We start from the raw sequence: 15,438 nt of genomic DNA on the forward strand, positions 1-15,438 counted from the left end.
ATTTCCTTTGTTCAATTCACGCAGACTTACTCCTTACTCCGTCATTTTAAACACATGCGTGGCGCGACCACTTTCATTGGAGCGCCGCCATCTTGTTCACTCTCTGCACCCCACCACTCTCTCCCTCACACACACACACACACACACACACACACACACACACAGTGTCTCTGCTTTGTGCATGTACATAGCTGCTCTTAGTTTAGTTGATCGTGATCGTTTATGATCGTGATTTGTTTGATTAAGTGTCATGAATTTTAATTGGTGCGGATGATTTAAGGAGAATATGTTATTAATGATGATTGATGATGATAATGATTAATTGTGTATTTACATTGTGATTATAGCTGGTTGCAAAGGTCAATATTAATAATCAAAATTAATAATAATATTTTTCTTAACCAAATTGCATCAGCGGCCAAAATGCATTCTTACTGAATTCCCCCCTTTGAGTGAAACGACATGTTTCAACAGTCTCAAAACAATCCGCACAAATAGGTAGAGAATCGCAAACATATTTCCATTAAAAAATAGTAGTTGACGTACAAAATATGATATACAAGTTTTAAATTACATGCACAGATACAACTTCGGGGGGGTGGGGGGGGTTGGAGGTTGTAATCTCTGCAACATTAACTATAACACACCTTTCTTGGAGGATGTTTCCACGCCCCAACACAGACTTTTACAACAAGTTTTGATCTTGGTGATACGATCTTAGATTGTGATTTTAGTAGCTCTGGCATCAGCAGAGGACAACATGGAGGGAAAAACAGCTGCGTCTAAGGTAAGAGAGAAAAACAACAATTTGTCCATATTCTCTTTTCTTTCGTAAAAATATGATCCCTGGAAATAGTGCAAAATACTCATTACATACTAATGACAAAATATTTAAATGCTGGACTTCCTGTTGGTTTTACAATATGGGTCCAAGAGCCTTTTTTGTAGGTCTAGACATGATACACATGTGTAGCAAATTTAATAAATCTAGGATTGACATGCTACTGGGGCTGAATCTTTGGGAAAATGTAGAGGGTGCCACTGAGCTGTTTAGCCACAGCCACTAACAAAACCTAAATAAATCTTCCCTTTTCCCCACTGGGGACGTGTGTACCCAGTTTCATGGCTGTACAAGTTTTTTAAGCACCTGAAAAAATAAGTTCCTGTTACATGGCGAATAACGAGTCGCCACAGAAACAAGGTTAGACGTAGACTCATGAGTTTCAAATTGGTGCAAGCCCAAAGTCTTGTGATGTTGCTGACCAAATTTGAAGGGAATGTGACCAAACTGATAGGAATCATATTAAAATAAACCAGTAGCGATTTCCTGTTGCCAGTAGGTGGTGCATTGACTATAACCTACATTTCAAACATAGGTGTGTTCAGGGCAGGACTGTTATCAAGCACATGAAATTTGGTGCAGAAATGACAATGGATACCAGAGTTATAACAATTAAAAATTTGATGGCGAGACGTCATGATGAAATGAAAATACAACGCCCCGCCACGGACACGCCCTCTTTTGAAAAGTCACAGATATTGACACACATCACGAGCAAGGTCTGCAGAATGTTTCAGAGCATTTTAGAATTTGATATGGATATGTTCAAGGGGCTAGGAGATGTACCTCATGGAGTAAAAAACTGACATTTACATTTGCCACTAGGTGGCGCTATGACTATAACAAAATTTTGCAATATGAATGTGTTCAGGCCGGGACCCTTATCATACATAGAGAGTTGGGATCAGATTGGAGAGTATAGAGCCGAGTTTTGCATCACTTCCTTACATCTTACAATTACATTTAACAGGCGCTTTTGTCCAAAGCGACGTACATCTGAGAGTTAATACGACACAAGGAACGATCGAGACAGGAGGGAACGAAGTCAGTCAGAGCCAACAAACAGCTTCAAATGCGATCGGACACAGGTGCTGACAGGAAGTGTATAGGGTGTTTATTTATTTATTTTACCATCAACATCAACATCAACAAGGTCAATACAATCATCATCATCATCATAAATATCCTAATCAACATCAACAACATCCATGTCAATATCATCAATAGCATCAATATCATTAAGGTCAGAGGTGCTCATAAAGAGCTGGGTCTTAAGCTTTTTCTTGAAGGTGGGAAGGGACTCTGCGGACTAGATAATGGTCACTACAAGATGGCCATGGCGAAAATGCCAAACTGAAGGCCTAAAAAAATGTGTCCACAGTCAATAGACAATACATGTGACAGTGGCTTCTTATTTACAGCCTATGATTCTAAGTTATCTTTCTTCTTCCCTTATTGTTGTAACTCAGTCTGATGTCCTTGATTCTTTCAGAAATCCATCCGTCACTCTCAGAGTGTGTGTGATGGTGAACAGGAGTATGTTAAGAAGAGGAAACAAATCATTCTGGAGTCTCTCAACAGTCTGGAGATCAACTGTTCTGCAGTAAGAAACAAGAAACCTCTCACACTCAGGACAGAATATTCCTTTCTGCTTCTTTTTATTTACTTTTTGTTTGTTTCTGTCTCCAAAGGAAAGTTTTCTTTCACTGTTTCACATCTTATTATAACCTCAAAGAAGCTCTGATAACTTCTAACTGGTCTCCCCTAATAATTAACATATCACCTATCAATAAACATAAATGTGTCCCTTTGAGGACAGTTTATTGTTCTTCAGAAGTTGGCAGTGACAAAAACAGAGCAATAAAAGGAGCCAACATTGGAATGACTTTCATCAGATCATCAAAACATTATGCACAATGAATGCTAACATTGCAAGAAAATTGTGTTCACATGTTAATTGTATGCATTAAGGTTTTAATTTTTGTGCATATTTGGAGCGATGACAGGAAACGACTGAAGCCAGAGACTTTGAGGTTTATGATCACAGTTTAAGACATGTTATTATCTCTCCATCATCTTTACAACCAGGACTCAGTTCCTCACATCGCTCTGCTGGCCTCAGGTGGGGGTCAGAGGGCAGCCGTGAGTGTGGTGGGTTCCCTCTATCAGATGGAAAAAGACGGTCTGTTGAACTCTGTGCTCTACCTGGGAGGAGTTTCTGGATCAACATGGTAACTATAATCACACACATAAAACACACGTTGACACAATTGTGTGTGATATTTGCACAGTTAAACAGATCTGCAGCTTTGGTTGAGATGTGAGACGCTGCAGGAGCATTTGAAAAAAAAAGTATTTACTGGATTAAATTGTAAAATATTTGTATTAAAGAGGATTTTACAGCATTTCTGTTTTGTTGTAAAGAGTGTAACTGGCAAAGTAGAATGGCACCTGACGAAAAGAAAAGCTGTTCCGGCAGGTCTAGTTAAACTAGCAAAGCTGTGAAGGTATACTTGCTCTATAGGCAAATTGGTGTGTGTCCAATGCTGGTGGCAGGCTTGGAGTTCGTGACTCCTCACCAGTCTCTCAAAGCACTTCATAAATATTAGTGTTAGTGCCACTGGACGGTAGTCATTCAGGCTGCTGATGGTGGTCTTTTTTGGCAGTGGGACTATAATAGAGGACTTCAGGCAGGGTGGGACAGTGGACTGGGATAAGGAATGGTTGAAAATCCTGGTGAAGACGCTAGCTAGCTGGTCCGTGCAGTCCTTCAGCACCCATCCAGCAACGCCATCAGGTCCTGCAGCTTTCCTTGGGTTCACCACCCTCAGTGTGCACCTCACCTCCTGCTCCTCCACCATTTGTATGTGGCTGCTGTGGGCTGGTGGGTGGGATGCAGCTGCTATCGGTGACTCAACCTCTAAGCGGGCAAAGAAGAGGTTCAGCTCCTTTTGCCAGCGAGGCGTCACCCTTGGCATCTGAGGACATGCAGCTGGTGATGTGCTGGACCCCTTGCCACACCTGCCTTGTGTTGTTGCTGCTGAGGTGGTCCTCTATTTTCCTCCTTTATGCTGTCTTGGCCTCTCTTCAGGTTGGCTCTGGAAGCACTGTATTGTGCCCCATCATCAGACCTGAACGTGGTATTTCTCTCCTTCAGCAGGCTCTGGACATCTTTTGTCATCCAGGGCCTCTGGTTTGGATAGACCAGGATGCACTTCCACAGTCACAGTGTCTGTGCAGTACTTTATGTAGCCAGGAACAGCTGCTGTGTAGTGCTCCGGGTCCTGCTGTTCGAAAATATCCCATTTGGTTCTTTGGAAGCAGTCCTGCAGCTGATGAGGGGCACCTTCAGGCCATGTTTTAACAGTCCTTGTTGTGGTAAGAGCACTTTTCCTGAGGGGGGTGTATGCCGGAATTTAGAGCAGGGCCATGTGGTCAGACATGCCCAGGTGTGGTAGTGGTTTATCCCTGTAGCCCTGTTTGATGTTGGTGTAGACCTTGTCCAGTGTATTTGCTCTGAGACCCAACATGAATCACCATGAGTAGCACTTTGTAATATTCGGCACATTGGCAAGGAAAACCTTCCTTTTACACCTCGAGCAGAACCAGACTCATGTTGAACAGCCATCACATCGGGTTCCTTTTCCTGTAGGTGCGCTGCGTGTATATGTTGAGCACAAGAAATACTCACAACTTGACAGCTTTGTGTCCGTTTTTCTAATCTAGTTAAGGTGAAGGCACTTTCCAAGCAGCGCCTTTCTCACTGGATAGTAGAATCCATCTCGCATGAGGATGTGTGCTCCGCTGCAAGCTGGGCTTCTCAACATCAATTATTAAGTTTTATTGTTTGGATGTGACAGCTCAGGATGTCACCCAGTCTTGGCTCACAGAAGGAAAGTGATGTGGATTGCAATGCACCAGGGCGTGTTGATATGTTCCCACACTTGTATGTTGTACACAGTGTACCTGTAGTGGGATGTACTTGAATGCACCACGTTATCTGAGTCCCAGAATGAGGGCGTCAGAGAGAAGCGAGGAATAACAGAGGCATTCAGACTGTATAACGTTCAATGAATAAGCCAAATAAAGACTGTGTTAATACTAAGCCCAACTGTGGAGTGATTAACATGACAGTACCAACTCAAAGGGAATTGGATGTTATGCATATTATAAATCTTTCCCGAGGGAGGGAAACGAAGTACAACTCAAGTCAGCCCCTCACCACATTTTAGCTTGGTAAAGTGCAATTAAGATTGAGAACAGAGACTGCGCAGGGTCTTTTGTAGTCCAAGGGGAGGACGAACTTCCTTTACCCTCCAAAACCTCATTAGCCTTGACAAGTGTGCAATCCCCATACTTATGTTATGTCTCTGTTTCCCTTCCTCAGGGAACATTTGTGTATGTATATGTTTGTATATGCATAACATGCTGTGAGTGCAAACGCAGTGTTTAATCATGAGCAAGGTGCTGACACAGATATTGTTTGGAAGCAAGTGGTAACGGTTGTTGCAAATTGTTATCTGATTATTTGGGATAAATTAAGATTAAAACTTTTTTTTTTTTTTTTGTGATAAAAAACTCTAGTGTTAATATTCAGAGCTTAATCCAAAAGGCAACTGGACTTGGTTGAAGTTCTTGAAGACGTTTCACCTCTCACCCGAAAGGCTTCTTCAGTTCTAAACTGACTGGTGGACAGAGCTAGAAAAATAAGCCTCTGTAGGTCAGTATTATGCTAATAGATGTTAGCATTATTAGTTAGAACTATTAGCCTCTGTAGGTCATTATTATGCTAATAGATGTTAGCATTATTAGTTAGAACTATTAGCCTCTGTAGGTCATTAGTATGCTAATAGATGTTAGCATTATTAGTTAGAACTATTAGCCTCTGTAGGTCATTATTATGCTAATAGATGTTAGCATTATTAGTTAGAACTATTAGCCTCTGTAGGTCATTAGTATGCTAATAGATGTTAGCATTATTAGTTAGAAAAATAAGCCTCTGTAGGTCATTAGTATGCTAATAGATGTGTAATCAGGGTGAGTCGTTAGCCTGAGCTGTGAACCCAGTATCACTGAGAGTCGTTAGTACCCTCTGGTGTTGATGGGTCGTTAGGCTCACATGATCCTGAGTGTGAGTGTGATCTCAGCTGTTTGAGCAGAGAGTTCAACACTGCATTGTCAGTGGGTGATAGGTGGTGTCTAAGGCCACCACCTTTGTTAAGGGATGGTTTTTCCAGCATAACAAAGATGGCTTCCTTGACACCTCTTTCAAGGCTTCTCTGGCTGGATGTGAACCTTGCTGTCTTCAGAGGAGTGTCCTTTGTCCTTTAGATGGAGGGGGACAGCTGAGTCCTGACCTGAGGAGCTGGCTCTCCTGTGCTGGGCCACGTGTTTGTGGAGGGGTTGTTTTGTTTCCCTGATGGACAGGTCCCTTCATTCTTCATTGCATTGTACTGCATACACCACATTGCTCTGTTTGTGTCTGGGTGTTTTGTCCCTTGGGTGGACAAGCTTCAACCAAGTCCAGTTGCCTTTTGGATTAAGCTTTGAATTACATTCATTGGTTTTTGAAGTGACATTTTTAGCCTCCAGTTTGACATATTGGCCCTCGCCTTTTTGGTTTAAGGAGCCAGAAGATCATTTTTCCCCTAAAAGGTCAAAGGTCATTCTCAATTTCAAAAGACAAACATATCCCCTGTCCCTCCGGTTGGGAAACACACATGTCTTGATGTAAACTATAACTGCAGCAGTCACTGCTCAGCAGAAACATACAAACTAAAGTTTTCATGATGGTTTCTCCTCTCCTGTGTGTACCTGTGTCCTCTGACAGGTCCATGTCCTCGCTGTACAGTGACCCTCAGTGGAGCGTGGATATGGATAGAGCCGTGTCCAAGCTAATGAATGCAGAGGTGGAGCTGGGGGAGGTTATCGCCTGGTTGGCCGAGAGGGCGAAGGAGGAGAACTTCTCTCTGACTGATATCTGGGGGGTGTTGACCTCTGCTAGGGTCATGAAACAGGTCCCAGGACAAACATACACACATTTACTCCTTTTATTTCCCATTTGGTTGTATATGCAGCCCTTCAGAAAATATGTTGTGTTTTATCAGATGGACCTGCGGCGTCTTTCAGAAGAATCCAGCAGGGACGCCACCAACCCCTACCCCATCTACTGTGCCATAGAGAAGTACATAGAAGAGGCCACTGAAGGTACATTTCTGCACATGTTGAATTACAGTACGTTCTGTGAGTAAGTGAGTGAAACAGCCTCTGTGTCTCTCAGGGAAGTGGTTCGAGTTCAGTCCTCATGAGGCCGGTTTCACAGAGTTGGGTCTCTTCATTAAAACTTCTCTTCTGGGCAGCAAATTCCAGAGCGGAGAGCTGCTGGAGGAGAAGCTGGAGATGGACATGGTCAAACTACAAGGTGTGTGTTCACAGGGCGAGCAGGTGTGTTGCAGCAACATAAGAGCAGTATACAGCTTTCTACACGTGAACTGGGCTTTTATTTTGAAAAGGTTTCAGTATTTGTTCAAAAGAAACAAACATTCACTTCATCATCTGGTACCTTTTAATGCTGTTTCAGGTGATGTGATTTATCCAACACTGTGAAAGACAACTAAAACTTATTACAAAAAACACATTTTTAAAGTTCAATCTTAGAGCAGAACTTTGGTTTTCTTTTGTTGACTTCAGTGGCCATGCATGAGGGAGGACATGGCTTCAACTGATGAACAACACTGTTGTTAAAGTCTGCTGTCAGTTTCCTCAACCTGACACAAAATACATTTGTCAGTGATTATCATCAAAGCATATTACTCAGGTGATTAACTCCTGTCCTAAAATAATGCGATCATGTGGTAAAGTTGAGTGTATTCTTGCATTTGCATCATAGAATATAAACTCCTGACATATCTGCATGTTTTGATAATGTAGGACTGTTGATTTTGTCTGCATAATTCATATTTGTCCAACTGTGCAGGTATTTGTGGTTCTGCATTGGCTGAGTTCAAGATGATCATGAAGCACTTCTTTCCCTGGCTGCCATGTAATCACAACATTAACAACATTATAACACTTAATAAATGTATTTTAAGAAGCTGCAGACATTTTTCTCTCGTTAAGATGGAAAGAAGACATAACTTTGTGTGTGATTGTGTGTTTCAGTGTCAGGTGTTGAGAATCTTGCAGCATCACAGTGTGTTGTGCGTAGTGCAAGATCACAGTCAGGTGTTGCGTATAGTGAAACATCACTGTCAGGTTTCGAGAATGAAGAGTACCTGCATGTGTACGAAGCCCTGCAGAGCGTAGTAGCTCTGACCAGAAGCACCATTAAGGATCCGAGCGCTCTGTCTGACCTGGACAAGCTGCAGAAACTACTGGAAGAAGCAGGTGATGAAGATGATTTACTATAAAACTAAGCTTTGTTTATTCAATCCTATTCTTTTAGGAGATCTCAGCTTCAACTTTCTTCCCAATTCAACTATTTTGAGTCATCAAGCAACAGCCGCTGCATCGAGGACTGTAGCGTCTGTATATGGGACATGTGATTTATTCGCAGAGCTAAACCGGCGCCCCAAAAATGTCTTATTCTTGTCCATTCTTTTCTTTTCCAGACATGGAACACTGTAATAAGTTTACAGTGCTGATGAAGTCAAAAAGTTTGCTGGAAAATCAAAGCTACTGTCGTCAGTGCAGCCTGAAGCTGTTCAAGGTGGTCAAGAGCTGGAGCCAGACTCTGTCGATGGGATCTCTTGAAATACTTCAGTCAGGTCAGTTTTTAAGATAAACAGGAGGACGTGTCATTGATGGAAACAAACAGATCAGTTGTATTTTAACAAGAAACAGAAACCAGAAACGTGTAAAGATGTTTGTACCTCTGTTTCCCCACAGTCATTTTTCTTACTGAGAAGGTCCTTCCTCTGATTGCGAAGTGGGAGTGGGGAACTAGCCACAACTTCCTCTACCAGTACCAAGGTAAGAAGACGGGACAATCGAGCAGCCAAACGTTTTATTATTTATCAAGTTCTTTCTCAAAGGAAAAGTTTTACATTTTGGATAATACTCTTCTTGGCTTTCTTGGAGAGTGTGAGCTGTTCAGATTGACACCACTTTCCTGACTGTTCATTAAATATGAAGCTACAGCTAGCAGCTTGTTGGCTGAGAAAGAAAACACCCCAGCTGTCTAGCTAAGCTAAGCTAAGCTAACTGGCTGTAACTTCAGTTTAAACCAAGCAGCGACCTCTGGTGTTGAAAAATGAAGCCAATGCGGAAGTGCAAAAAACTGCAGTTCCTTGACTGGCCACTTGAGGCTCCAGAAAACAAGAAATAACATGACAGCAGATGGGAAAATGGCAATTTTTACAGCAGAAATAAACAAGTTTACGGCCTGGTACAAAAAACGTTTTTTTTTCATAAATAGCAATTTTTAAGATAACTGTGCGGGGGGTGATTTTTTTTTTTTTTATAACACACTTGATTGACTGGTGGATACTGCTGGCTGTCTGCTAGATGTCAACACACACACACACACACACACACAGCCACTGAACCTAACTTGACCTGTTTGTGTTGTTGAAGCCTTTAGAGGGACAAATAATCTGCCTCTCTGATTTATGGAACGCTCCGCCTCTTTGCCTGCCTCTGGATTAGCCGGCTCTGGCATTTCCAATATGGCGACCCCCAGCGCCGGCACAATTCGGGCTTCAAAACGCTTCTTCAGAAACCTATGGGTGACGTCACTGAGACCACGTCCATTATTTATGCAGTCTATGGTTCACACAGATATGATGGGGTTATTAACCAGAACTTCAAACCATCTGCAAAAATGAAAGCAGACATATATATATTTCAATCAGGAGGGACTTCATTAAGATTGAACAATTATTTATTTACAAGTTGGAAAGAATGAAATGTGCAAAGTCTTTGGCGATTAGACTCCATCGTGATGTCTTCATGTACTTGAAGATGTAGAGAGGCCGAGAGCAGGATAGGATACCCCCCCGATGGAGTCTAGACACTGGTGGTGGTGATGATGGTGAAGACAGGATGAGCTGAGCAGCTGGACTCGGACACTGATGAGATGGATTGGAGGTGAACGAGGTGGAGGAGGGTCGCAATGATCGAGCTGAAACGACAAACTGTCTGCAGAAGAGAGGAGAACAGATTTAACATTTGACAGCAGCGGGATGATTGGTCGACACACGTCGAGGCTGAATCTGGTTGGTTTAGTACTTAAATAGTATACGCCCATAATCAGCTGATCACCAGACAGGAAGGACAGAGAGGGAGAGAGGGAACGTGACGTGAATGAATGATGCTAATGAACAAATGAGTAGGAACTATCTTCCTGGTTGAACTTACGCTCAGCTACATTTCAGAAAATGCCAAGAATTGTGTCTAAAGGTGTTTCACATTTTTTGCTCTTTTTGAATCCGACAGCGTTTGTTTTTCTGACGTCTCTGAAAAGGCTGATTTTGGCAGGTTGTGTTAAACCAAAACAAAGAAACACAAATGATCTTGAGAAAGTAAAGACAGGTGAAATTAAATAATAAAATAATAGGTCAAATTATATGTAATGTGTGAATATGTTGGACTTACTGTCTTGGGGTGAACATAAACAGGACTCCAAATGATTGCAGTTGCTCCATATATGCTGGAGGTGTGAAAACCTGTTGAGCAACTTCAGAGAGATGCAACGAGAGAAGAAGTAGAAGTAAAAGAAAGTCTGTAAGGTTGGATTGAACATTTCAAAAATCCTGTTGCCGGGCAGACTCCAGCGATCCACCCTGCATCTACACTAAAGAGAAGTTACACCTGGAGGACGCCGGGCTGCTGATGAACGTCCCCTATCCGCCATTTCTGGGAGACAAGAGAGACATCGACCTCATCATCGCTCCAGATTACAGCGCAGGAAACATCTTCGAGGTACTGCTGAGTGTGTGTATGTGTGTGTGTGTGTGTGTGTGTGTGTGTGTGTGTGTGTGTGTTTGTGTTAGAGCTGGTGATTCATCAACTTATCCAAAGATATCAATATGTCTGAGAGATGTAGGCTAAGACATTACATTTTTTAATTGATGAAGTTTAATGTTGTGTTAAATATCCAAACTGACCTAAAGTGTAAATTTCAATAATGTGTCGAGTGTAGAAAATCTTCCTCCTCTGATTTTCTTCCTTTTTCCTGTAATTATACTGAAGCTTCAGCTTTAATGTCCAAAGGCAGAATAAAAAGAAAAACTTCCTCAGGCATTTTTCTTTCTTTTTTCTGGCCCTAATACTTTTCTGCACTTTCAGCCTTTCACACATGTAGTTTAACTGTCCCTCATTTATACATATTTTCAAATGAATGCAGAGGACATGCATGTGTTTGGAAATCTATTGATGAGACACATTTAATAACACAAATCCTGCATGAAGAATCATTTTGTTTAAAAGTGGAACCTGCCATGTCTAACTTATGAGGTAAAGTGTTTAACTCAGACTTTGTTGCAGAGTGTTTGAACTGTCCAACAATGTTCACTCTCTGTTCTCTGCACAGACTCTGACTCTCGCCAGAGACTATGCAGACAAGCTGGGGAAGCCGTTCCCAAAGATTGACGAGAAAATCCTGGAGGAGAGAGAGTGGCCGAAGGGCTGCTACGTGTTTGAGGGCAAAGACAAGGAGCCCACCATCGTTTACCTGCCGCTCTTCAACAGAGACAACTGCAAAGGTCTGATACACAGAGGCTCACAGCACAAAACACTGTAATAATTAGAATAATGTGTTTTTGACCATCTTTGTTTTTTATCCTGGTCCAGATGCAGAGCAGGTCAAAGCAAAGATGTCGGAGTTCTCCACCTTCCAGCTTCCCTACAACAAGGAGCAGATCGAGAGTCTGTTTGACACGTCGAAAGAAAACATGGAGAGGAACAAAGAAACTCTGCTGAGAGAGATCAACAAGGCTGCTCTCCGCAGACGTGACAGTTAGAGATGTGTCAGAGTTTTGGTGCTGATTAATCAATAACTGACAAATGAAACCAACATGGCCGCTTCTCTTTCTTCCTCTCTTCCAGGAAATCTGTGTTCCAAAGATTCTCTGAGTCTTGTCTTTTTGGTTTGCTGTGAATCAGAATCAGAGCTTCATCCTGGTTATAAGTCAGGCTTCACTGTTCATGAATGTAAGCTCTCAGTTATATAACCAGTACACAATCATTTAATGTAATCATGTCTTGCATGTTGACAAATACTACAAATAAAGATCAGTTAAATGTGTGAGAACGCCTTTTTTATGTTCTTGTACAGCACTGAAAACAGGAGCTGCTGCTGCCTTCATCAGTTTGTTTCTCTGTAATGTTGTGTGACTCTGGTGTTTGAAAGTTTGAGCCCAGATGCAACACAACAGAATAACACAGAAAGACTAACAGAGACAGAGGGAGAGCAGCAGCTCCTGTCCTGTGAGCTTAAATCACTGTTTTTATGAATGGAGTCTGGTGTGTCTGCAGAGAGCGATGTAACGTCTGTGTGTGGTTAAAACAATCATCTTCCTCTGTAACAAAAAGGTCTATCTCTGTAGGGATCCTTTCTGTCATGTTGTCACACACTTAGAATAACAATCTGAGCCTGTCAGTGGAAACAACAAGAACTTTTAGTGGACGACCTTTGACCCATTTGCCTTAAACTCCTCAAAATCCCATAATCTGAGTTGTTATTGTGTCATTATGTCAGATTTGATCCTTCTCAGTCTGAGTCTCTGTTTTCAGTAACTTCATGCTGCTGTCTCATGAAGGTAACACTAGAGGGCGCACCACTTCCACAGGAGGAGCTGCAGTGTGTTTATGTGGGCAGGAAATACCCAGCTAGCCTTAATGTTAGCCAGGTTACAGTGTTGCCTGCAAGCTAATAATTGTGGGGTTAATTAGTGTGTTAGCATGTTTCCTGTTTTATGTATTTTCAGATCTGCAACACTTCTTGTTTTCTCAAACACTTTCTAGCTAATATTACTGATTGATAATTACAAATGATACAATAGAAAGAAAATTCCTAGCTAAGGTTATGTTAGCTAGGTAACAGTATGTTTTCTAGCTAACATTAACATTTTCATTGGCGCTAGCTAACCAACCAACCACTTTAAAGCTAACGTGACGAGTTGATACTTTTACACCACATGAAAGAAAGGGCAGAAATTCCTAGCTAGCCTTAACGTCAGCTTTTTTTTTTATTTATTTTTTTTATTGAGCAATTGAACATACAGACTCTCAAGGAGGATAATAATAACAATAATACAGATGAAAATTTAGTACATAAAGTGCAAAAACACAACAGTAGGGGATTCATGAAGCAAAAGCAAAACCAAAACATAAGCATATCAACGCCACATAGTAGCAGTTTGAATAAGGTGTGAAAGATACATTTTAACAGGCATTCAAATTTAACAAAAAACGGAGCAGCGAAACAATACAATTACACAAGTTCTAATTTAGAAAAGGAGAAGACGGGAAAAGTCCAGGCTTCATTTCTTGGCATAGTTGCTTTTTATCTTTTTAAGCGATGAAAAAAAAAGAATTAGATTCATTTATAAAACCAGGGAAGGTTTAGAGTTCCTCCATTTTGCACAGTGGATATGATATTTACCCAATAGTATGATAATGTTGATAGTGTCTGAAACAGACAAGGTTAGATGATCCATATAAAAAATAATATGATATAATTCAAATGGCGGCACATCATTAATTTTTAGAGAAATCCAATGTTTTATGTCACACCAAAAACGTTGGGTAATAGGACATACAAAAAACAGATGTTCCAGGGTTTCATTTTCATCACTGCAAAAAGAACACTGATCCACCTCAAAACCAAATCCCTTTTTGAGAGGTTCTGCTACAGGATACATTTTATTTATGACTTTAAAGTGTGTTTCTTTGACTGAAAGTAAAATAGGCCATTTGATAAATTTCGAGTGTCCTTAACGTCAGCTTGGTTACAGTGTTGTTTGCTAGCTAACAATAGTAGTGTTTGTTAGTGTGTTGGCATGTTTCTTGTTTTATGTATTTCTAGATCTGGCAACATTTCTAGTTTTCCCAACCACCTCCGAGCTCACATTACTGGTTTATAATTTTAAATGATGAAACAGAAAGAAAATTATTTATTCCTAGCTAGCAGTTATGTTAGCAACATTCACATTAGTGCTTGCTAATAAAATACTACATATTTTGTTAGCACCATTTTTGAAGTATTCTTACTTCATACATGGCTGATTATACTGTTGCCCTTCTATTTATATAGTATTGTGCAGGATCCAGTTGAGTATTTTTAGATTTTGTAATCAGTACGTTTACTTTAGTAGGGATCTGGGTACTCTTTCCATCACTGATCACTACTTTTTATGTTCAAGTCAATTCGGGTCAATAAAGCACTGATAGACCGACAGCTTTTATCCCAGACAGTATCTAACTCTCTCTGATGTCATGGAAACAAACCATGGCAGACTAATTACCTTCTAGTTGCACAGACTTTTCTAATAATTAAGAGACTTATTATAAATCAGGGTCAAATTAGGCCACAAAGCCAAGACTCTTGTTTTTCACACTGGTTTAAATTTGATATCTGGAAAATGTTTAGGAATTTTCCCTCGAAAAGCCAACACATGGAAGAAATCAAAGCTTGTTTGTGTGTGTTTGTGGGATGAGGTATTTTATACTGTGTGATTTGTTTCTGATCGTGTGTGTGCACGCCTCAGTCTGCCCAACTACTGAACCAGAGCACTGGTGATGCCCTGTATATGCATACAAGTGAGACAATAATTTAGCCAATTTATATACACAAATTATTAAAGTGTTGTGTTTAAACGCAAAGGAGGAGAACCAGGGGCGGACCCAGACTCTCAGCCCAGAGGGTGTAGAGCTTTCTGTATGGGCCCTTCTGATAGTCATTTTAAAATTCACAACTGTTAAATAGCTGATATATCCTCTACTATTGTACAGCAGGCCGTAGATCGGCAACAATAATGTAGGATGTTGTAGAGTTACAGAAGGAGCACGTGCTGGAAACAGGGTGCTGCTAGAGACTAATTGACCTGTAATTTTCATGTGAGTGCGTCCTTGAGACACATTTGTCTTTGCACAACCACACACACAAGAAATAAACACGCCCATGTTTTACTGTTGCTCAACGCCTTCAGGATCTGATACGATCTTATGTTTATCAAAGAAATGTTTCTTTCCTTATTGTTGCTGCTGGATCACATGGCTGTATTCTCCAGTGCATGTGTAATGGACACAGGGCAGTGTATTGATATCTGTGGGATTTTCAGTGCCAGGTAGTTGTGTGTGAGGTTTATAATAAATGTACCTCTTAGTTGTGTGAATGTGTGTCTGTGTCTGTGTCTGTGTCTGTTTCTGCGTGTATTAGAGAGAGAGCTATCATAATGAGCGTGCATGATGGAGAGCTTGGTGTCGGTCTCCGGCTTTTTTTTCCCCGTGCGTGACTCGAGCAGGAATCTCTCTGAGCTGAAGCAGGCGTGTGTGGAGGCAGCGGGGAGCTTTTCCTCGTCTTCTGGCATGACCAGATCAGCACCAAACCGAAAGCTGTATCATGATGTGAGGAGACGAGGGAAACAAAAGCTCGA

General features: G+C 41.2%; 1 protein-coding gene across 1 annotated transcript; it reads left to right on the plus strand.

Annotated features, from left to right (window-relative positions):
• Window positions 1-760: 760 nt before the first annotated feature.
• On the plus strand, window positions 761-12,080 carry LOC138603089 (cytosolic phospholipase A2 gamma-like). Its single transcript, XM_069674758.1, has 13 exons — window positions 761-787; window positions 2,334-2,444; window positions 2,930-3,072; window positions 6,672-6,858; window positions 6,949-7,048; window positions 7,122-7,262; window positions 7,818-7,875; window positions 8,079-8,227; window positions 8,452-8,607; window positions 8,729-8,812; window positions 10,608-10,762; window positions 11,373-11,544; window positions 11,633-12,080. Exons 1-13 carry the CDS (start codon window positions 761-763, stop codon window positions 11,800-11,802), a joined length of 1,653 nt encoding a protein of 550 aa, XP_069530859.1. The 3' UTR covers window positions 11,803-12,080.
• The last annotated feature ends 3,358 nt before the right edge of the window (window positions 12,081-15,438 follow it).

This window comes from Semicossyphus pulcher, unplaced genomic scaffold (genome assembly GCF_022749685.1).
Source record: "Semicossyphus pulcher isolate SPU_LCO1_2020_fin unplaced genomic scaffold, fSemPul1.0.p SCAF_23, whole genome shotgun sequence".
Lineage (NCBI taxonomy): Eukaryota > Metazoa > Chordata > Actinopteri > Labriformes > Labridae > Semicossyphus > Semicossyphus pulcher.

Excerpts from the sequence above, each read along its gene's own strand:
- LOC138603089 (XM_069674758.1), top strand. The coding sequence starts at position 761 with ATGGAGGGAAAAACAGCTGCGTCTAAG. Across the intron at positions 2,445-2,929 it reads TGGAGATCAACTGTTCTGCA|GACTCAGTTCCTCACATCGC; the intron begins GTAAGAAACAAG and ends CTTTACAACCAG. Across the intron at positions 6,859-6,948 it reads CTGCTAGGGTCATGAAACAG|ATGGACCTGCGGCGTCTTTC; the intron begins GTCCCAGGACAA and ends GTGTTTTATCAG.